Source organism: Mustela erminea, chromosome 10 (assembly GCF_009829155.1).
Source record: "Mustela erminea isolate mMusErm1 chromosome 10, mMusErm1.Pri, whole genome shotgun sequence".
NCBI lineage: Eukaryota > Metazoa > Chordata > Mammalia > Carnivora > Mustelidae > Mustela > Mustela erminea.
This window is the reverse complement of record NC_045623.1, coordinates 45,509,887-45,535,121: the sequence shown is the minus strand read 5'-3', so window position 1 is coordinate 45,535,121 and position 25,235 is coordinate 45,509,887. Positions and strand designations below refer to the sequence as shown.

At 35.3% G+C, this 25,235-nt stretch overlaps 1 protein-coding gene across 1 annotated transcript in view; it reads right to left on the bottom strand.

The window, feature by feature from the left end:
• Positions 1–25,235, bottom strand: part of PIGK (phosphatidylinositol glycan anchor biosynthesis class K) — a 123,297-nt gene that overhangs the window by 28,082 nt on the left and 69,980 nt on the right. Inside the window, exon 10 of the mRNA XM_032301603.1 lies at positions 18,222–18,306. Coding sequence (XP_032157494.1) covers positions 18,222–18,306 — 85 coding nt within the window. The remainder of the gene's footprint in view (positions 1–18,221; positions 18,307–25,235) is intronic.

The window sequence follows — 25,235 nt, the reverse complement described above, 5'->3', positions numbered from 1 at the left end:
CTATGCCCCCAACGTGGGAGCAGCCAACTATATAAACCAATTAATAACAAAATCAAAGAAACACATTGACAATAATCCAATAATAGTAGGGGACTTTAACACTCCCCTCACTGAAATGGACAGATCATCCAAGCAAAAGATCAACAAGGAAATAAAGGCCTTAAATGACACACTGGACCAAATGGACATCACAGATATATTCAGAACATTCCACCCCAAAATAACAGAATACACATTCTTCTCTAGTGCCACATGGAACATTCTCCAGAATAGACCACATCCTGGGTCATAAATCAGGTCTCAACCAGTATCAAAAGATTGGGATCATTCCCTGCATATTTTCAGACCACAATGCTCTGAAGCTAGAACTCAATCACAAGAGGAAATTGGGAAAGAACCCAAATACATGGAGACTAAACAGCATCCTTCTGAAAAATGAGTGGGTCAACCAGGAAATTAAAGAAGAATTGAAAAAAATTCATGGAAACAAATAATAATGAAAACACAATGGTTCAAAATCTGTGGGACACAACAAAGGCAGTCCTGAGAGGAAAATATACAGCAGTACAAGCCTTTCTCAAGAAACAAGAAAGGTCTCAAGTACACAACCTAAGCCTACACCTAAAGGAGCTGGAGAAAGAACAACAAAGAAAGCCTAAACCCAGCAGGAGAAGAGAAATCATAAAGATCAGAGCAGAATCAATGAAATAGAAACTAAAAAAAAAAACCAATAGAACAAATCAATGAAACTAGGAGCTGGTTCTTTGAAAGAATTAATAAGATTGATAAACCCCTGGCCAGACTTATCGAAAAGAAGAGAAAGGACCCAAATAAATAAAATCATGAATGAAAGAGGAGAGATCATAACCAACACCAAAGAAATACAAACAATTATAAGAACATACTATGAGCAACTCTACGTCAACAAATTCGACAATCTAGAAGAAATGAATGCATTCCTAGAGACATATAAACTACCACAACTGAACCAGGAAGAAATAGAAAACCTGAACAGACCCATAACCAGTAAGGATATTGAAACAGTCATCAAAAACCTCCAAACAAACAAAAGCACAGGGCCAGACGGCTTCCCAGGGGAATTCTACCAAACATTTAAAGAAGAACTAATTCCTATTCTCCTGAAATGGTTCCAAAAAATAGAAATGGAAGGAAAACTTCCAAACTCATTTTATGAGGCTAGCATCACCCTGATCCCCAAACCAGACAAGGATCCCATAAAAAAACAGAATTACAGACCAATATCCTTGATGAACACAGATGCAAAAATTCTCACCAAAATACTAGCGAATAGGATCCAATAGTACGTTATAAGGATTATTCACCACGACCAAGTGGGATTTATTCCAGGATTGCAAGGTTGGTTCAACATCCGCCAATCAATCAATGTGATTCAATACATTAATAAAAGAAAGAACAAGAACCATATGATATTCTCAATAGATGCCGAAAAAGCATTTGATCCCTTCCTGATTAAAACTCTTCAAACTGTACGGATAGAGGGCACATATCTCAATATTATCAAAGCCATCTATGAAAAACCCACTGCAAATATCATTCTCAATGGAGAAAAGGTGAAAGCTTTTCCGCTAAGGTCAGGAACACGGCAGGGATGTCCGTTATCACCACTGCTATTCAACATAGTACTAGAAGTCCTAGCCTCGGCAATCAGACAACAAAAAGAAATTAAAGGCATCCAAATCGGCAAAGAAGTCAAACTATCACTCTTTGCAGATGATATGATACTATATGTGGAAAACCCAAAAGACTCCACTCCAAAACTGCTAGAACTTGTACAGTAATTCAGTAAAGTGTCAGGATATAAAGTCAATGCACGGAAATCAGTTGCATTTCTTTACACTAACAACAAAACAGAAAAGGGAAATTAAGGAGTTAATCCCATTTACAACTGCACCCAAAACCATAAGATACCTAGGAATAAACCTAACCAAAGAGACAAAGAATCTATACTCAGAAAACTAAAGTACTCATGAAAGAAATTGAGGAAGACACAAAGAAATGGAAAAATGTTCCATGCTTATGGATTGGAAGAACAAATATTGTGAAAATGTCTATACTTCCTAAAGCAATCTACACATTTAATGCAATCCCTATTAAAATCCCATCCAGTTTTTTCAAAGAAATCGAACAAATAACCCTAAAATTTATATGGAATCAGAAAAGACCTCACATAGCCAAAGGAATATTGAAAAAGAAAGCCAAAGTTGGTGGCATCACAATTTCAGACTTCAAGCTCTATTACAAAGCTGTCACCATCAAGACAGTATGGTACTGGCACAAAAACAGACACATAGATCAATGGAACAGAATTGAGAGCCCAGAAATAGACCCTCAACTCTATGGTCAACTAATCTTGGACAAAGCAGGAAGGAATGTTCAATGGAAAAAAGACAGCCTCTTCAACAAATGGTGCTGGGAAAAATGGACAGCCACATGCAGAAAAATGAAATTGGACCATTTCCTTACACCACACATGAAAATAGACTCAAAATGGATGAAGGACCTTAATGTGAGAAAGGAATCCATCAAAATCCTTGAGGAGAACACAGGCAGCAACCTCTTCGACCTCAGCCGCAGCAACTTCTTCCTAGGAACATCGCCAAAGGCAAGGGAAGCAAGGGCGAAAATGAACTATTGGGATTTCATCAAGATGAAAAGCTTTTGCACAGCAAAGGAAACAGGTAACAAAACCAAAAGACAACTGATAGAATGGGAGAAAATATTTCAAATGACATATCAGATAAAGGGCTAGTATCAAAAATCTATAAAGAGCTTAGCAAACTCAACACCCAAAGAACAAATAATCCAATCAAGAAATGGGCAGAAGACATGAACAGACATTTCTGCAAAGAAGACATCCAGATGGCCAAGAGACACATGAAAAAATGCTCCACATCACTGAGTATCAGGGAAATACAAATCAAAACCACAATGAGATATCACCTCACACCAGTCAGAATGGCTAAAATTAACAAGTCAAGAAACGACAGATGCTGGTGAGGATGCTGAGAGAGGGGAACCCTCCTACACTTTTGGTGGGAATGCAAGCTGGTGCAACCACTCTGGAAAACAGTGTGGAGGTTCCTCATAAAACTAAAAATAGAGCTATCCCATGACCTAGAAATTGTACTACTGGGTATATACCCTAAAGATACAAATGTGGTGCTCCAAAGGGGCACCTGCACCCGAATGTTTATAGCAGCAATGTCCACAATAGCCAAACTATGGAAAGAATCTAGATGTCCATCAACAGATGAATGGATAAAGAAGATGTGGTATATATATACAATGGAATACTATACAGCCATCAAAAGAAATGAAATCTTGTCATTTGCGATGACAGGGATGGAACTAGAGGGTATTATGCTTAGCGAAATAAGTCAATCGGAGAAAGACAACCATCATATGATCTACCTGATATGAGGAAGTAGAGATGCAACATGGGGGGTTTGGGGGGTAGGAAAAGAAAAAATGAAAGAAGATGGGATTGGGAGGGAGACAAACCATAAAAGACCCAATCTCAAAAAACGGACTGAGTGTTGCTGGGGGGTAGGGGGTTGGGAGAGGGTGGTGGGGATATGGACATTGGGGAGTGTAGTGCTGTGAAATGTGTAAACCTGGTGATTCACAGACCTGTACCTCTGGGGATAAAAATACATTGTACGTTTATTAAAAAAAATTTTAAATTTAATTAAAAAATTTTTTAAAACTATCTGCATGAAAAAAAAGAAAAAAGAGAGCAAGAGAGAGAATGATTAAAAGACTTGCCCAAGGGGTATCTCGGTGGCTCAGCTGTTTAAGTGTCTGACTCTTGATTTCAACTCAGGTCATGATCTCAGAGTCATGAGATCCAGCCCCTTGTCAGGCTCCATGCTAAGCATGGAGCCTGCTTAAGCTTCTCTCCCATCCTCTTACCGCTCTCCCCCACTTCCATGTGCTCACACACACTGAGAAAGAGACTTGCCCAAGATGGGACAGTTATTAAATGGTGAAACTTGGATTCAGTTCCAGTTAACTTTATTACATTACACTGTTTCCTAAGAAATGCTATAACAAACTGTTAACAGTTTTAAACTTAAATCTTCCTGTCCTAATCTAATTCCTTCTTCTGGAATAAAATAATAAAAATTATTATTTACAAATACACACTCACTAACAAACTAGTTTTCAGAAAGACTGTTTTAACTTAGTCCCATCAGCAATTTATGAGCAGACGTCCTTTTTCAAGAAAGATGGTGGGAGGGAGGGACAAAGGATGACTCCCCTGTTATGTTTTTCTCCCTGGAAAACACAGGAACACACATATAGTAGGTGTTGTTCTAATAATTAACCTGATTTTCCGTTTTGCTGAGAGTAACTCGTAAGAAGAGAATATTTTCATAGCACCTAACAGAGTGTTAGAGACAAGCCAGTGCGCTCTGTAGTTCCCAATGGTCGAAGCTACGCTTTGCCTTTTTATCTCCATTTTATAAGGAATCAGAAAACAAAGAGATAAAGGCCAAATAAGTCTCCTCAGTAAGACTCTAGTCAGACGTGACTTATGGCCAACATTAACTTTAAATGAGAGGAAATCAGAATGGGAGCTTGGCTCCTTCCTTTAAACCAGCAGCCTGACCAAGCCCTGCTTAACAATGGTGCTGCAACTGGCCAAGGAAGACAAGATCCAAGTTGTCTCCCAAGATCTTCTAGCAGTGAGGTGAAAACAGGAAGTTGCAGGAAAGACTTTTTCTTTAAAATTTTTATTAGAGGGCACCTGGGTGGCTCAGTGGGTTAAAGCCTCTGCCTTCAGCTCAGGTCATGATCCTAGCGTCCTAGGATCGAGCCCCACATCGGGCTCTCTGCTCAGCAGGGAGCCTGCTTCCTCCTCTCTCTCTGCCTACTTGTGATCTGTCTGTCAAATAAATAAATAAAATCTTTTTTAAAAAATAAAAAAATAAAAAATAAATTTAAGTGATCACTATGCCCAATGTAGGGCTTGAACTCATGACGCTGAGATCAAGAGTTGCATGCTCCTCCAACCGAGTCAACCAGGCGCCTGTCACATTTTTCATTTCTAATACAGAAATTTAATATATCAGAAACTATGGTGACAAATTTATAGACGAACCAAATTTTTCAAACTTATATAAAGTTGATGAATTATCAGTATTGAAATATTGATCACTATTTTCAAACAGCTTTACCATTTCATTTCTCCCTTGAAAAGTGACATTTTGGAAGTGACTCTCATAAGTTATAATATGAAAGCAAAGGTTAATTTATATAAATTTAAAATCATATCCCAGTTGATATTAAAAGAACAGCACATGACCTTCAAGTAGTTTAATTTTTATTACTTGCCTTATAATTTGAATGAAAATAAATGAACAGTATATTATTTTCCATTAGACTTACATTTTAAATTTGTAATCATTAGGGAAGGCTCTATGAAAGCAATCTTAGTCAGTCCCTAGGCAGGGAGAGTGATATGGATTCAGCAACCTTTTGATGAGTTTCCAGGTATTGATAATTCAATAGGCACATTTCTAAAAAGGTGTCAGATTTTCTACTTGATAGACATTTCAGTCAACCTTTGGTAAAGTTTAGCTATAATGAGGTAGGTATTACTGGAATAGGAAATAGCTACAGTAAAACAAGATGAAGAGTTATCATAAACAAGGACAGAACAGAAAAATGATCTGAATCCATTTCTTATAGTGATAGTAGTTAGAATTACAGAGTCTAAGACAACATCTCAGAATTTAGATAAGTGAGCAGAGATTCTAATTATACATATATTTAAATATCATAACTATAAGATTAAGAGACTGGATTAGACAAATAAAATGACCTATGGACATATATTGCAAATCATTACCTGGAGTGGTCCTCAAGCTGAGGTCTCACCCTTCTGGAGGGAAGGAGTTCAGAAAAGGTGAGAGCGTTGTTTGGTATCATAATTGACTGAGAAGTGCTAATGGCACCAGGAATACCAAATACTCTGTAATGCCCAGATGAGTCCTGCACTGTGAAAGAACTGTTCACTCAGATACCAAGAGTACCCCCAAAGAAAAACAATGGATATACCAGGGCACTATACAGACTAGTTATACTGGAAAAAACTTATCTAGGATTAAAAAGGAATCAAGAGGGGTGCCTGGGTGGCTCAGTGGGTTAAGCCGCTGCCTTCGGCTCAGGTCATGATCTCAGGGACCTGGGATCGAGGCCCGCATCGGGCTCTGTGCTCAGCAGGGAGCCTGCTTCCCTCTCTCTCTCTCTCTCTCTGTCTGCCTCTCTGTCTACTTGTGATCTCTCTCTGTCAAATAAATAAATAAAATCTTAAAAAAAAAAAAAAAAAAGGAATCAAGAGGGGCACCTGGGTGGCTCAGTGGGTTAAAGCCTCTGCCTTCGGCTCAAGCCATGATCTCAGGGTTCTGGGATCGAGCCCCGCATAGGGCTCTCTGCTTGGCAGGGAGCCTGCTTCTTCCTTTCTCTCTCTGACTGCCTCTCTGCCTACTTGTGATCTCTCTGTCTGTCAAATAAATAAATAAAATCTTAAAAAAAAAAAAAGCAATCAAGAAGGCACAGATGAAACAATTTGCAAGATAATCTGGTTTTAAAATAGGGCCTGACAGGCCACTCTCCAGTACCTCTCTCTAGTAAGCATACCTCTTTAATGGATACAGGGCTCTACAGTAATTTTTATGAGCAGCTTGTCTGAATGAAAGAGAACAGGAAGGTTAAACTGCATCATCATCATGTACTCTGTGCAAAGATGCATTAAAAAATAGAGATCTTGTAATCCACTAATCTTAAAAAATATTAAAGGACTGTAAGGAGATTTATAATTGAAATAGAGGGATTCAGAGAAAGCTTGGAATATGGATAACAACACGGTGGGGGGGAAGTGGATAATATCTCTGTTAAGTCAAATATTTCTGTTATATCATGTATAACATTTGAGTAAGTTGAAGTTTTTGCCTTAGTGGAGGGTCTGGAATTAATGAAGATAAAACTGTTTCATGCTATTGAGTCCCAGAATTGAACTTCTCCCGTATTCTTAAATCCCAGGAAAGCATCTAATGAAAGGTCTCTAATCAAAATGTTTAAATATGCTTGTCTAATAAAGAAACAGGCTGAGATAGTAAGATAAATTTCACAAATGGGGACAATAATCGTCAGGACCAAGAACAGACAGACTTATTGGAGGTTTAAATTCAGTCAGTATTTACTGAATTCACAGCATATCTTCATTGCTTTCATTGCATAATGTAGTCAAATGTATAAGAATACAAACTCTGGTGCTAGAATGTCCATGTTCAACTCTTGGCTTTACCACAGACTAGCTGTGTGATCTTATACAAGTTGTCTCTTGTTCCTATGCTAATACTTTTTGTGTCTGTGTTCATAAGGGATATTGATCTGTGGTTTTCTTCTCTTCTGATGTCTTTAACATCATGGTATTGTGACCTCATAAAATAAGTTGGGAAGCATTCCCTCCTTCTCAACTTCCTGAGATTGTGTATTATTTTTTACTTAAATATTTGATAGAATTCACCACTTATGCCATAACTGTCTAGACTTCTCTCTGTGCTAAGATTTTAATTTACAAATTTACTGCTTGACTTGATAAAAGGTCTATTTAGCTTTTCTGTTTATTTTTGAGTAACTTTTAATATTTGTATTTTTCTAGGAATCTGTCCACTTTACCTAAATCATCTAATTTGTTGGGATATAGATCTTCATAAAATTTGCTTAAAATCCTTTTGGTTTCTAAAAGGGTTGTAGTGATGCTCCCTCTTAATTCTTGATTTTGGTAGTTTTTTTCTATTTTCAGACTGGCTAAGTGTGTTATCAATTTTATCTTTTCAAAGAAACAACAAAGGGTTTTTCTTTATCATTTTTCATTAATTTTTATTTTAAGCAAATTTTTATATTTAGTAAAGTATTGCTTGAACATTGTTTTAGAAGCTAACTAGTAACATGAACTTCATAACAAAAAATAATAGTTCCATTACTACTTCATTTCCAATTCTCCTGTCTTGAGTTAACCATCTCAGTTATCTGTTTCTTCTGGTATTTAACTTCAATATTTCTAGATTATAGGCTTATACCATTATTTGACTTATTTTGTGACCTTAAGACACTATCTACTGATTTCTGATGCATGGTAAATTTGTTCCTCGACATGATCATGCTCCCTATTCCTTCCTTCCCCCAACCAGTTCTCCTTTCCCTAGCTTCTCTATTTATTTATGTTAAAATTTTTGGTAAAACAATCAATTGTTTCATTATTGTAACATATAACTATTGTTTGAGTTGAGCCACAAAATACACTCTGATTTTACATCTTTTCTTACACAACTTTTTTCCCCATAAATTAATAGTTACCTCAACTCCTTGTTGGCTTTTCTATGTAGCTATTACTAAATCTACTCTTAAGATATTACTAAACCTGGGCACCTGGGTGGCTCAGTGGGTTAAGCCGCTGCCTTCGGCTCGGGTCATGATCTCAGGGTCCTGGGATCGAGTCCCGTGTCGGGCTCTCTGCTCAGCAGGGAGCCTGCTTCCCTCTCTCTCTCTCTCTGCCTGCCTCTCCAACTACTTGTGATTTCTCTCTGTCAAATAAATAAATAAAATCTTTAAAAAAAAAAAAGATATTACTAAACCTTCTCTTAGTGTGGTTAAACACATCAGATAACATCATCACTCCACTGGTCCCAGGAACAATCATCTTGGAGAAGTCCATGATCCTGCTCCAGTTCATACTCTTCCCACCCTCCACCAAAGTTTTACTGACATATAATTGAATAGTCGGTAAAGAATACAGCTTCTATTCTATATGGCTGTCACCTGAAACCTCCTTCACCATCAATCTGGGAGTCTCACTGGCATCTCATGGTGATGGATCAATCTCTTGTGTCTTGTATCTATGTTTTCAGGTTTTTTGGTTTATTTGTTCATTGAATAAACCACCCAGTAACTTCTTAAGAAAGGAGGAAAAAATTGTTTAGCAACTTTGAATACCTTTCTATACCATATGTGAAGTATAATTGAGCAATGAATAGAATCTTAAATTGAAAATATTTTCTCACATTATTTGAAGACATCATTCCACTGCTTTCTCATTTTAAGTGTTGTGACACTGATTCTTGTTTTGTTTTGTTTTTAAATTGTGGCCATTTTTTTCTTTTGTCTCTCCCTTTCTGGAAGTTTTCAGAGTATCCTTCTTACTTTTTATTGTTTTAAAATTTCAAAATGATGTTCCTTGGTATGAGGTCTATTTGTTTCATAGTACTCAGTAAGCCACTGAGTTCTGGAACAGTTTTCTTGATTATTTCTTAAATATATCCTCCCCTCCATTTTTTCTGTCCCCCTTTTCTAGTACTTGTATTAGTCAGATGTTGGACTTCACTAGTTATTGTCTCGAACTGTAAAAGGTGTGAAATTTGACCCTACTCTAGGGTAAGAGGTTAGCCTGGAATGTTTTATGGATACAGGCAGAAGACATGAGACTCCTGGGTCAGAGACAAGGGACTTTATTAGTCAAGGCAGCATGAGCTTCTTCATGTTTGTGCCAGTTCTCTTTGCTTCCCAAGTCCCGTGGGGACAATGCAGGGGCAGGCCTAGGCAGATGCTATCTGTGCAAGTAATAAATTTATGTAACAGAATAGGAAATCCCCAGATCAGAAAATCCTAAGCTTTTTTATAAGATGATGCAACAAATCTGTACAATTTTTACCCTAGAGGGAAATACTATCTTTATCATACTGCAGAGCAAACAAATCTGTCCTTTGCTCCTGAGAGAGTCACTAACTCTTTTCCCAAGTATGTTCACTATACAAACACCTTTGACAAGAGAATACGGAACAAAAGCCTATCAGTGTCTCTGCTCACAACATGTATAGAAATGTGAGACTCATATAGAACTATCTACCAAGAGCTATTCCTCCAATTTTCTTATACTTTTTCTCCAATTTCCCTTTTGCCTTTTTCTTACCTTTTGAGAGGTTTCCTCAATTTTGCCCCCAAAACTTTCTAGTGAAATTATTTTTACTCTCATAGTTTTAATTTCCAAGAGCTCTTCCTCATTTTCTGAGTAAGCATCCTATTTCATAATTAAAACAGCTTTTCATTTCCTTCTAAGGTGGTGATAGTGTTATTAAATCTTCTTCTGTCCCATTTGCTTATTTTGATCTTTGCCTTTCAAAATAAGGACATTCTTCAACAATCTGCGGATTCTTAGTTGTATATTCAAAGTTAGAATGAAAAGATAAAACATCAATCTTGCATTAGCAGCACTTATCAACCACTGGGCCTACCAGTGAGATAAAGCAGTGGGACTTGGGTATTAAACTGGGGTCCTGCAAATGTTAAAATGTAAATTATGTAAATTATTTTTCTACTAGACTAATATATTCAGGAAGGAATTCTCCAACCTTCTACTTGATAGCATATAAGCCTAGATGTTAGTGTTCTGAGAACTAAATAGGAAGAGGTCATTGGGATCTATGAATTCTGCACATAAGACTTACTTACATTTTTGTATTAGTGTCATTTTGTAAAACTGAACAGCACAGACCTAGATATTTTATTCATTCATTCATTCATTCATTCATTCATTTAGTGCAAGGGGCAGGTCAGAGGGAAAGAGAGAACCTCAAGAGGCTCCAGACCCAGCATGGAGCACAATACAGGGCTCGATCTCATGACCCTGAGCTTACGACCTGAGCTGAAATCAAGAGTCGGACGCTTAACCAACAGAGCCACCCAGGCACCTCCAGGCCTAGATATTTTAATATCTGCCAGGGCTAATTAAAATTGATTCTTCACACAAAGCTTTAAAAAATAAAATACATGCCTAACTAGATGAGACTTTTTAAAAAAGTGTTATAACTACACATATTCATTCATTACTGACCTTTTCATTTTTCAGTACATTTCTAAAAAATTTCACATCAAAGAAAGCTTAAGTAACATCTGTATTTGAGACTATTCTAATATACATTCCTAACTATAAACAAATTTCTCCTATGAAAAAGATTTGTGTCTGTTTTTTAAATCTCTACTTGTTATTATTTTATCACTCAATAAACTCCACATGATGCTAATCAACTTATGTTTACAAATTAAAGTGATATGAAATGAACCTACTTTTAATTCTTAAAGAAAATGTTCTGGGGCACCTGGGTGGCTCAGTGGGTTAAGGCATCTGCCTTTGGCTCGGGTCATGATCTCAGGGTCCTGGGATGGAGCCCCACATCAGGCCCTCTGCTCAGTGGGGAGCCTGCTCCCCCCCGCCCCGCCTACTTGTGATCTCTGTCTGTGAAATAAATAAATAAAATCTTAAAAAAAAAGAAAATGTTCTGACATGTCTGGATGCGACTCTTTTTACAAAGAAAAAATACCAACTTTCCGTAAAAGTACCATAGTAGAGTCACATACTTCAAACCTTAATCTTAAATTTAAGCCATGTTTAAAGTGGCTTAATTTTAAAATTAAATTCTGTGATATAAATATAAAATCATTTCTATGGAAAAATAATCCACTTCCTTCTGTATTTGTTTTAGTAACATAGTTCCATACCAGCTTTCCTAGTAAGCAGATTAAGAGAAAAAATAATACCTTTATTTCTTTTAAGATTTTATTTATTTATTTGAAAGAGACTGAGAAAAACAGAGTAAAAAAAAAAAAGTGAGAGAGAGAGAGAGAGAGACTGAGCAGGGCAGAGAGGAAAAGGGAGAGGGAGAAACAGGGAGCAGGCAGCCCAATTCAAGACTCTGTCCCAGGACCCTGAGATCATGACCTGAGCCAAAAACAGATGCTTAACCGACTGAGCCACCCAGGCTCCCCAAATAATCATTTTTTAAAGAGAAATTATCAATAGAAGCATGCAAGGTTAGCCAAACTACTTTCTTTGTATGGTTTTTCTATTTCTTCATAGTATTTTAAGTCCTAACAAACTTCATAAATCCTTAAAATGATTAGCTGTAATTTCCTATATAGTAATGTCCCTTGTATCAGTAAATGAAATTTATACTTTTCTAAGATTTGTACTTTTTAAATTTCATAATAGGGCACTAGATTGCCTAAATTGTTAATATAACAAATCCTACAATTTGCATATGTACTCAAAAATGCTTGAGTAATACTACCATTGTTGGCTATGAAAGGAACCTGAAAATCATAAATAGGTTTGTCAACAAGCTCTTAGTGACCTTTGGAGATCCCTTAACTCTCTTAGCTTCTTGCTTGTCAAAGATCCTAAAGTTCAACAATCAATAGTTACCATACTTGTCCAATGTCTACTATGTGTCAGACGCTGCATTTAAATGCACTTCCCAGTGAAAATACTAGAAAAATTCACAAACATTTGGGAAGAATTTATATAACTTTAGCTTACAGGACTCAAAGAGAAAAAAATATGGGGGAAAGGGGCAAGAAAGAAAAGTGAGAAAGTCAGCAAGAAGGATAAAAAAGACAGAGGAGGGGGGCACCTGGGTGGCTCAGTGGATTAAGCCTCTGCCTTCGGCTCAGGTCATGATCTCATGATCTCAGGGTCCTGGGATCGAGCCCCACATCGGGCTCTCTGCTCAGCAGGGAGCCCGCTTCCTCCTCTCTCTTTCTCTCTGCCTGCCTCTCTGCCTACTTGTGATCTCTGTCTGTCAAATAAATAAATAAAATCTTTAAAAAAAAAAAAAAAGACAGAGGAGGAATGACACCAAATAAGGAGCTGGTCTTTGCCTTTGTCAATCTTGATTTCGTCCTCTAACATTGCTAGAGCCCTGCAACCATGCGCAGAGGTAGTATATTCATTATTAACAGATGTACTGTGCGCACCAGCCATCTCCGTGAGTTCCAGAAGAGACTGACACCGAACCTAAACAACATTATATAACAGTTGGTACACTCTGAATCTCCCAGTGTTGTGAGCCATATCAACTAACCTCTTATTACCTAAACTGTGATTCCATCATCACAGGAAGGATTGGAAGAGGGAGAAAATCAAGGGTGTTGAGTGCCTAGATTAAACTTTCTATCATTCGTCAAGAGGAAAGAACGGAAAAAGGTTAGTTGATAAGAAAGTCATCCCCATTTATAAGAAAATATAAAAATATATGTATTTGCTCTACCAAATTGTGACTTCTAAAAATCCCATATGACTGCATCAACTACGCTAAGGAACTTTCACATTGTTTCCAATATGCTGTGGCCACAAGTAAGGCTGCTATAAATATTACTGTACTGAGATTCTTGTATATTTGTACTTTAATTCATATACTAGCAGTACAGGCTAGATTCTCATGAGTGAAACCATTAGGTTGAAGGGTGTATGGAATATATTAAATGTGAAGCAATGTTAAAGATGACTTTCTAAAAAGGAAGAAATTATTCAGATACCTAGCAACAAGACACACATGTACCTTTTTCCTAGCATCTCTGCCAAAAATGGATGATTTTAATTTTTAAAATATCTTTGAGATATAATTCAGATACTATAAAATTCATCCTTTTAAAGTGTACAATTCAATAGTGTTAGTATATTCACAGAGCTATGCAATGATCACCAGTAAGTTTAGTACATCTTTGTAACTTCATGAAAAGAAACCCCGTACTCATTCAGAAGTCAATCCCCATTTCTCCACCTTCTTCCAGTGCAAGGCAACCACTAATCTACTTTCTCTTTGTATAGATTTGCCTATTCTTGATATTTTGTACAAATGGAACCATACAATATGTGGTGTTCTGGGACTGGCTTCATTTACTTCACATTTTCAAGGTTCATCCACATTGTAGCACGTATCAGTACTTCATTTCCTTTTATCATTAAATAATATTCCTCTGTATGGGTACACTATGTTTTATTTATCCATTTATCAGTTGAACATTTGGGTTGTTTCCAATTATTGGCCATTATAAATAATGTTGCTATGATCATTCATGTACAAGTTCTTAAGTGGATGTGTGTTTTTATAAACCTAGGTGGAATCAGTAGGTCATATGGTAACTCTATGTTTAAACCCTTTAAGGAACTGCCAAACTGTCTTCCAAAGTGTAATTTTAATTTTTGCCAGTTTGAAGGGCATAAAATAGTTTCACCATTATAATGTGCATTACTTATAATGTGTACTCCCTTACTGAGTTTGAGACTCTTTTCTTTCATTCATTGGTAATTTAGGTTTGTTTTTCTTTAGCTGCTTTTCATCTCTTTGGTCTTTTTTTTTCTGAGTTACTTTTTTTGCTCCTTATAAACTTCCAAGAGTTCTGTGTATATTTTAGATATTAACTAATTAACTATTGTCTTCTTCGTAAATATTTTGTCTTGATTTAAATTAAACATTAGTGTTTTAATGTTGTGGTATCTTTTGTATAAAATATTCCAATTTTTGGAAGTAAACATATCTTCTGGGTTTTTGTGTTTATTAAAACGTTCTATCTTACTTCCAGATTATAAATGCAGCTACTGAAATTTTCTTCAAAAATTTTTATTTATTTACTTTAAGTCTTTACGGAAAATCTGTATCATATACAGAATGAAATAAAAACTTAACCATTTTTCTACTGAAATGATATATCACCTTATTCATATATTAAGTGATCAAATATAATGAATTTTTTCTCTGGATTCTCTATTCTCATGTTTTTCAAGCCTAAGTCAGTACTACTTGTTGCTTTTAAAATCAATTCAGTAGGCTTTATTTGGGCATTTAAAAAAATATAAAATAAAGGAAAAAAACAGTACATATTATATATAACATGGGTAAGTCTTTCATGAAACTTTTTTTTTTTAAGATTTCATTTATTTATTTATTTCTTATTCTCACATGTGGTGAGACGGCCTTAGGGAGGGAGTGAGGGAAAGAATTTCAAGTAGACTCCAAGCAGAGTACAGAACCCAACACGGGGTGATCTCTTGACCCTGAGATCATGATCTGAGCCAAACCAGAAGTTGGATGCTCAACTGACTGAGCCACCCAGGCACCCCTTGATTTCTGTTTTTTAACACAAACATATAAACACATAGATCAAAGATCATAATGCATGTAAAATGTATTTCTTATTGTGAATTATAAGAAATAAAATCTGAAATCCACTCTTCCATTATATTCCATTAATCCATTTGTCCATTCCTTTGTGCCAATAGACAAATATGTCTTTTCCTTTGCTCATATGTATCTAATTCTAGTGGCTGTGTTCCGATGCATGGTAAAGCAGGTGCATCTCCCTTTTTAGCTACTACTGGATATTTCTTCTTCCATATGAACTACGTGGTCAATTTTTTCCTACCATTAACAAGATTTTTTTGCTTCTACTCTAATTAGAATTGCTGATTTGGAAGAAATTATACTTTTATGATACTAAGTTCCCTGCTGCCCATCAAGTATTTAGTATGTCTATTTATGAGACATGGTATGTTTCTATAATTCTTATTACATAAGTCATATGGTTTACTTGTTAAATTTACTCCTAAGTATTTCATAGTTCTTGTCATTGTTGTGAAAGAAAAAATTCCCCATTTCCATCTGTGTGCTTACTGAAAATACAGAGAAGCTTTCAGTTTTATTTATCTTATATCTAGCTATCTTACCAGATTCTTTTATTAATTCTATTGTTTATAACTTAAGTCTCTCCTGTTACCTAACTGTATTGCAAGGACCCCTAAAAATGGCAAATAGTTTGGCAGTATAAAATGGCAACATGAGAATCTTGCTTAGCTCCTGACTGTAAAATGCTATTTAAGTAACATATATAAGAAATTAGAGACCTATTCTTCTCTCTTCCATTTCTCAAGTTATTCCTCATGTTACAGTCTCTGATTCTCTTCTCCTGCAGCTTCTCAACTGTGCTACTAGTGAGAGGGTCTGGGTTCTGATGTCTGTGTAGTAGGGAAAAGAGTTGCTGCAGACTCTCAGTGTACCATTAAAAATACATATCCATACATTCAGGTATATGCATATGTGGCACAAGGTAAGATGCTGAAAGGAATAACAAGAAATCAAGAATGTCCAGAAAGACAATCAAACAAGAGATGAAAGACATATGAATAAATAATGTTATTTCAAATAGAAATGATACATGCTCCAAAGTCAGCATGAATCAAGAGTAGAGGAAAATAGTTACTTACAGTATAGAAACGGCAACAAGTAGAAATTACATATATATGACAATTATGCTATAATTTGGATATAGTATAAATTAAAAAGTTTTTGAGGGATTGGCTGAACTTAATTAGCACATGTACTACTATTTTCTTAGAGGAAAAGACTGCTTTCAAATGATTCACTTAAAAGTGAACTTCTAGGGGCGCCTGGGTGGCTCAGTGGGTTAAGCCTCTGCCTTCGGCTCAGGTCATGATCTCAGGGTCCTGGGATTGAGCCCCGCATCGGGCTCTCTACTCAGCGGGAAGCCCGCTTCCTCCCTCTCTCTCTCTGCCTGCCTCTCTGCCTACTTGTGATCTCTGTCAAACAAATTAAATAAATCTTTTAAAAAAAAAAAAGTGACCTTCTAGAAATGTAACTCCTATATTTCTTAGAGACCACTTGGACAGATGATAATAACATTCCCCAAATTGTAGTACTGTCAGGAAAAGGAAATAACAAGAAGAATAAATAAGAGCCTGGTTTACAATTCCCTTTCCTGATTACCCCTCGAAAAGAGAATTAATTTTATTCAATCAAAATAAAAGGAAATAAATCCTTATCCTGCAAATTTCTTAAAAATAGAAATTTTATAATTTCACATAATATATAATTTTCATTATAATGTTATAATTCACTGTTAAAGTTAATATGGCTTCTTATATTGCCAAAAATATCATAACATAAATTTTTACCAGGGTCAAAAATTTTCATCTCTGAATTCACACAGTGTATAATAGCGAAATGCAGCTGTTAAATAAAGCATAGTTTACTGGTTCATTCGTGCTATAAAAATATGACTGACATTTCATCTGGTCAACCATCTTAAAGGTTAATTCTTGTTTCCTGTTTCAGATTTTATTCCAGGTGAACTGCTCTGGGCAGATTCTATTTACCTATTCCGAACAAACCACAAACTGTTTCATTGCTCACTCTTACTGTTAAGAACATATTGACTTGCTGCCTGCTCTGCTGTTTAATTCATTTATGCTGAGAGTCAGGCATGAAGACAGAATTTTAAATGTGACATTTGCAGGCTGTTAGGTCATTTAAGCTCTGACAACACTAGGGAATTCCTGACATATAAACTGGACCTGATTATCAAACAGAGATAGGCTTCCCAAAGCAGCAAATTTCTGGTCATATTTTTTTTGTTATTTCTCATAGAATTTAATATTAAATTTCAATGTCAATGAAAAGATCTATATAGCCAACATTTTAAAGTAAAAACCTGTTTCTCAAACCAGAACTTCTTCTAACCAAATCCGCTAAATGAAAATCTTTTTCGTTGACAAAGACATTGGAAAGAGTCATGATAATAATTAACAATCACCTAAAATTCTGACATATTCTGATATTTAAGGGCTTTTAATATTTTCTATAATCTATAGATTCTGAAAAATCTGATAGTTCTGAAGGCCATGACTCTTGTCAATAGAGCATTTAAATTCTCAGATTCTGGCCAGGGCAGAGCCGGAATATATATGTATATATATAAAATCTTAGTTTAGACTTAGTTTAAATATCTACCACATTTCCTTCTCTAAAATTACAGTTATGCAGAACAGATGATAGAGTCATTATAACTGGAAATGAAAAAAAAAAAAAACCCTGCCCACATGACATTTAGAATTACACTTTACAAGAGTTGATAATGGGGTAGGGTGAAAGAAGTAAGGAAAGATTGTTTTCTTATTTTAGCTACTCAAAAAAATTACAAGAAATGACAATTTTTCAGCTTTTTTTCCTTGTCACTAACAAGTGCTACAGTGGTTCAAATGGAAGTTTTCTGAAATTAAGTCTTGTTGTTAAGTAATGAACAAAAGATAATTCTGATCTTACCCTGTGTTTTATATAAGTAAGAATTCCATGATGCACAGCAAGTAGCCTTATTACTGTGCTTTGAGACTTCCAACTGTGATAGGTGGAGTCTAAAAAGGCATGGATGGCCTGGAATGCCTTTCAGCTATACCACATTGATTTTGAAAAACCTAACAAAGGCAATTACTTTTCAAAGATCAAAACTCTTGTTTCTTTCAAAAGAATAAAATGGGGGAAGCAAACCTGGTGTATTATCTGAGCTACAGGAAGTTGTTCAGCATATTTCAGTGGTTCCATTAGTTCCTCATTCATCCAGTCTTTCTCATATCTGAAAAAAGAAAAGAATTTAAAAACACGCGGCTCAGGTAAATAGTATTTTTAAATAGGGCAAATATTTAAATATGACCGATATGAAAACTATTAAAAATTCTATATTTAATGTTTCTGAAATAATCAGTATTTATCAAAATCTATGAAAAACCACCTATTGATAATTTTTACATGACATATCTCTAAGTACATTCAGAATGCCTCTAATTACTATGGAATAAGATTAGCTAATATCATATAATATTCTCAGATCCTGTCTTTTAATCTGTGTCTTAAAATATTTAAGAATTCCCTGTTTATAGGCTGTACTTTTTAATACAGTATTTAAAGGTCTTCAAAACCTGGCTCCAACCACGTTCAACCTCCATCTCTAGCAATTCCTTCTCTATGTACCAGTCTATTGCTTCAGCCACATCCAACCACCAGCTGCCTGCCAGTGGGCCTTGCAGCACCTTGCCTCTCTGATGCTCCCCATTCTGTTTCCTGTTGGGACCAACCACCAATTCCTTCTTTATTTACTCCTCTTTCAAACATAATGATTTAAACCTGTCTAGATAAATTTTTCACCTCCCTGAAGATAGAAATCGTGTCTTATTCTTTCTTGTATAACCAATGTTCACTATATAATACTCAATAAATGTTTGCTAAATGAATATATGAAAATGAAGACAACAATAACTGAGAGATGTTATATGATAAATATTTTCTTTAATATCTACATTTACAATGAGATGCAGCAATGACATAATACAGAAAATACAGTACACAGTAAGTACACAGAGTACACAGTACACAGTCTAAGAATAAAATCTCCCCAAATGAAGAGAATTAGAAAAAAAGTTTTTAAAAAATTATTGACCCTTTTTTGAAATAGGAAATAACCATTAGATTTTAAAACAATACACCTAAACATATTCAAGCCTCTTTTACCCATCTTTTTCTGTAAATTACACAGGAACTTATTGATTTAAAAGTCAAATTTTAAAAACAGAAGCCTTAATTTGTCTAGAAAACTAACCAAACAAGACTGGCCTAAGTCTCTAGGGCTGCAATTAAGGAATGGGTTGATGAGAAATGTGGAAACTCTCCAGAAAAAAGGCAGACAAACAAGGACAGGGGCACCTGGATGGCTCAGTGGGTTAAAGCCTCTGCCTTCAGCTCAGGTCATGATCCCAGGGTCCTGGGATCAAGCCCCACATCGGGCTCTCTGCTCAAGCAGGGAGGATAAGGATATTATCACATGGGATTAAGGCCTACGCCAGTGACCTCACTTAACCTTAATTACCTCTTTACATACCCTATTCTAACTCATATTCTGAGGTACTCTCTCAACATATGATTTGTGGAGGGGACACAGTTCAACCCATAACATACATGTAAAATAAAATTTACCATTTTAACCATTTTTAATATCCAGTCCAATTATTATGAACAATCATCACTGTCTATTCCAGAGCTTTTTTCATCTTTTAATACTGAAACTACCCTTTAAACAGTAACCCCCTCTTCTCCCCACCTTTACCTCTGGCAACCACCATTCTGCTTTCTTTTACCTAGTTAAGAGGTTCTTTAAGCTCTTAAATCATCGGCAAAATTTTGTCCTTTTTTTTTTTTTTAAGGTTTTATTTATTATTTGACAGACAGAGATCAAAGTAGGCAGAGAGGCAGGCAGAGACAGGAGGAAGCAGGGTCCCTGCTGAGCAGAGAACTCGATGCGGGACTCGATCCCAGGACCCCGAGATCATGACCTGAGCCGAACGCAGCGGATTAACCCACTGAGCCACCCAGGCGCCCCTAGACCTGAGCTTAATTCCTAACTAAGACACCCAAGGTGCCCCTTGAGTGACGTTTTAAAAATGCCAAATGGTTAGCATGAAAAATTCCAGACACACTGTTATATTTTTTGTTGTTGTTGTTTTATTTGTTTTCTGAAACATATAAAAGTAAGTTGCAGATATCATGACAGTTACATCTGAACACATTAGCAAGCATCAACCAAGGGTAGGTTTGAAAATTTTCTTAATAACTACAGGACATTTTTAAAAAGCCACTCTAAGTATAATTCACAAGTAATCTTTATATCACTTATCACTATGGACTTAGGGTTTTTTTGCTTATGTAGTGTTTTCATAATAAATTACAATTATTTATCATTTTGAATTTCTTAAAAATGCCTATCATTTTCTTACTTTATATGTGCTAGAAGTGTGGTATCAAAGCTGATTTTCTTTCAATTTTAGTTATTTTCATTTTTAATGTATTTAAAATTTTAAACTTATTTTCATGTTTCGGCTTGGAGGCCTGCGTGCCCTTTTAACCTTTTAACTTCTAATACTCAGACATAGGATATAGCTAAGTCAGTTGTTCTAGATCAATTCTCCCAGGCACACAGGACCCTTTTCAAACTGGAGACGAAGATCCCCTTTTATTTCAGAAAAGTTTATTATTTTAAATGTTATGTCTGTTCATTTTCCATTTGTTTTTCTAGTTTCAGTTCTTCAACTAAATATATTGAATTTTCTCTATCATTCTCTCTTTGATCCTTTCAGCTCTCTTATTTCAGTTTCATTTTCTTGACTCTTTTTCATTTCTCTTTTTATGTCTCTTACTGAACTTTTGGTAATATCTATCTTCCCTTGGGTACCTTGTAATTTAGTTTTCATTTCTGAAATGATTTTTGTCTTTTTCTGTCGATTTCCTTCCAGAGTTCAATCAGCTCCTGTTTCATACATCTGTTGTTTGTCCATTTCAATTGTGAGTTTTGGAACTCCAATTCATAGTGTCCTTTCATAATGCAATTGCTTGTTTAATATAGGTTATGCATGTTTGAGTGTTGTGTTTCAGGTTTCTCACTTTATGGCTTTTCCTTTCTGTTTTTATTTTTCCTGTCATACTCTCTCTCTCCTTAACCCCCTGTGTGTGTGTGTGTGTGTGTGTGTGTGTGTGTATGTTTAGAAGGTATTATTTAAATTTTGTTTTCTTATAGCAATTTTGTGCAGATCCTGGCTTCTTTTTCTGTTGAAGATTATTTGTATTGGTTTTCTCCAGAATCAGCAATTGCAAGTTACCTTGTGATAAGAAGAGAGATCAGGTGGCTTATTCGGTTTCTCAGTTCAAGAGCACCCTCCTCTGTGGCTACAGTGAAGTGTAGATTACTTAAAAAATGGTACTTTTTGTGGTGGTTGTGGTGGTGGGAATAATTTGTCTTTTTAAAAACTTTATCTTATTTCCGGGATGCCTGGGTGGTTCAGTGGGTTAAGCCTCTGCCTTTGGCTCAGGTCATGATCTCAGGGTCCTGGGATGGAGCTCTGCATCCCTGCATCCAGCTCTCTGCTCAGCAGGGAGCCTGCTTCCACCCCACCCACTGCTCCCCTCCCCTGCCTCTCTGCCTACTTGTGGTCTCTGTCTGTCAAATAAATAAATAAATACATAAATCTTTAAAAAAAACCTCTTATTTCCTTTGGACCCTTCTCTTCAGCTCTTTCTTTCTTTCTTTTACCACCAAGCCTCCAAAGGAACCCCCATTCCCATCCCTTGTAAGATATCTTCCATTCTCTCAGAATGAGTGCTTTTCTCAAATTGTCACCTAAGGTCAGCCACACTTTCTAAGCCCCATCGCCCAAATCCAGAGGCCAGGCCTCTGATCAAGTAGTTCATGCTTACAGTAATTCAGAAAGGGAGAAAACTATAAATGTTAATTTCATCCTAAGAAAACTGGGAATTTTTCTCTTGCAATATGGTAAGGTTCTCTTTCTTAAAGCCATCCTAGAATTCCTTTTATTTAATATTTTGAGTACCTCCTAATAGGATGTAATTTTTCTATTATCTTTTCCCAAGATCTTTCACTAAAATCTATCTAAATAACTTCTATGTGGAAAATCTGTGCATTCCTTTTTTACTTGACTATTTTTTTTTAAACTGTTTTTGTAGAAAACCACAATAAGTGGAATTTGTTTATACTATAAAAGGGTTTTGGATCCAATACAGTGATGCTACCATCTCAAACCAAATATTATCCAAGTTCTCTGCATAACTAAATAAAATACTCCTGGCAAAATTCTGACACCTATTAAGTTGGTCTTTACAACCCCTCATCTCTTATGTTCTTTTTAATTCTGTCACTGTGCCCTCAAAAATCTTTCTGTGCTATCCAAGCACTCCTGAAATACACTGTAAAATTACTTACTGTGTCCATACATCTTTGATTCAGAAACAGGCAAGATTTTTATTCTTTATTGCTCTATTGAGATTAGATTATTTGTATATAACATAACAAAGCTTATTGTGAGCAGAACACCAAGGCACCTTTCCAAACATAGGAAATACGCCCGACAAAAAAGAAGAAAGCAGAGACACTGTGTTGTGCCAAGTACAAACTAAAAATTTAGGAGATTAATAAATAATTCAAGACACATCATCTACAGTAATTCAAAATCACTAAGAAGAAATTCTCAAAACGTATCAAAAACAGGAAGCTAGCCAAAGTTTGTGTAGTCTCTTGAACATGATAACTCGAAGTCATTACTTGAAACTAGAAGTATATAAAGAAACAAAATCAATTTCTTAATACAAATCTGTTTTTCCAAAAAAGATGGAAAAATTTCCACTCCAAAACTGTATTTTAAAATATGCCCAAGCATTTATACAATTGACAACATATATTGTTGTACAAATACACTTGACAAATCTTGGCCCTACGACATTCCTAAAAGTTTAAAGAAGTGAGAAAAGAAACTCAAATGTATTGGTTAATAGAGACAAACACAAAATGCTATTACAACTCCAGAAAGTTCCCAAGAGTCATTGAAGATTATTTTGGTGAATGCTGGTTATACCATGAGATAACAATCTAATGTATCATCTTCCTTGAAATGAGATTCCCCTCCCAAACTTGCAGCATCATCAATCTTGTAATTATCAAACTAAAAACTTGTGTAAGAAGATAATAAAACATAACCTTGACTATCACTTACTTTGAAGAAGCACAAGGAAGAAGATGAGCCGGGGGAAAGATACATAATTTGAGGTACAAAAACCAGAGAGTTAACTCCCAAGAGAACTAAGCTCCCTTAACTTATGGTCCAACTGTTGAAATGCATCTTAGTTTACTGCAGCTTGCAGTATGGTATAAAAATGCACACACCAGTTAAAAAAGAGTATCTTCCTGAGCAACTCCATCAAGCAGTTTTAACAAAACCCCTGAAAACCAAGCTCTAGTTTGGAACTTCAGGAGTAACCTCTTGTCTGGTAGAAGCTGCAGGCAGGCTTTCCAAAAGTTCACAAAACCAGCTAACTTGTATACACGTAAGCAATTACCTTTGTAGAGTCAAAAATAATTATAAAATAGCAGCGTGAAGGTGGTCAGAAGGAGCCTGTCAAAATTAGTGAGCACTTACCCTGCAGTAGGCACTCCATTAGGTACACATAAGTACAGTTATATGTGTATTATTCTAGCCATTTTATTTTGCTATTACATAAATACCTGTGATGCATGAAAAGTATGTAGAATATCTATAGTCTCATTAATAAATTATATTCTATGTAAAACTGTGCCACTTGCTTTTTTCATTTAATATTGTTTTTGAAATCCAAGCACATCAATGTGATTATCAACCTAGTTTTTTCCTGTTAATAGGTATATGGCATAATATAAAAATGCTCCATTTTACTTAGATATTCCAATATTAATGGACATTTGCTTTTAATTACATATTATTATTAGAAATAATGTTGCAATAAACATCCTTCTAGGCTTTGTCTACATGTGCAAGAGATGTTCTACAACACATGAAAACTACAGTCCATGGGCCAAATTTGGGATGTCACCTGTTTCTGTATGTGCTATAACCTAAGAATGGTTTGTACATATTTTAATGGTTGAAAAATAAATTAAAAAAGAAAACTATTTCAGGACAAATGAAACATATAAAATTTGGTCATTAGCATCTATAGTTATTTGAACCAGACATTCATCTGTTACTATATTATCTGTGACTGCTTTTGCACTTTAACAGCAGAGCATTTGCAACCGAGACTGTATGACCTACAAAGGTTAAGATATTTAATATCTGGTCCTTTATAGGAAAAGTTTGCCAGTGCCTATTCTGGAGTAATAATTTATAAGATGGATTTGCTAGGTCATAACTACACACATTTTAAATTTTGCTAGAAACAACCAGATTGCTATCCAAAGGGACTGGATCAATTTATGCTGGCCCCAGAAATGTGTACATTTCCATTTCCCTCCATCATTACCTCTGAATTTTCTACAACAGTATCTCATTGTTTTAATTTATACTTATTTTTTAAAAACATATCTAAATGGTCACTGAAAAAAAGTCTTTCCTGTTTTCCAAATATATTTCTTTAGGTCATTTTTCTATTGGCTTGTCTTTTTTTTTTTTAAATCATTGTGCAGATTTATATACATAATTTGGACAGAATTCTTTGACATACGTGTTGCAAATAATTCTACTCACTTCCTCTTAACTTTGTTTACTTTTACTGTATATATTTTAATTTTATAATTAGACTTTAATTATATATGATATGATAATATCATATATATTATATGATATTCATATATTATATTATTAATATCATGCACTATTAATTACCTTAATATTAATTAATATAATATACTATTAATCACGTACACTATTAATTATTAATATATTAATAGTATATTAATATCATATACTATTAATATGATAATAGACTTTATCGATCTTTTAAAATTTGCTATGCTTTGGGTAGCATGACATCTTTCCCTATTCCTATTTTTCTACTCTTACTAAGTTTAATAATTATGAAATGGTAGATTCTCTTAGATTTTCTATTACATGTTCTGTTAAAAAAAACAGGGAAATTTTGTCTCTTCCTGATACTTGTATCTCCTAACTTTTCCCTTGTCCCCTTGTCTTCTTT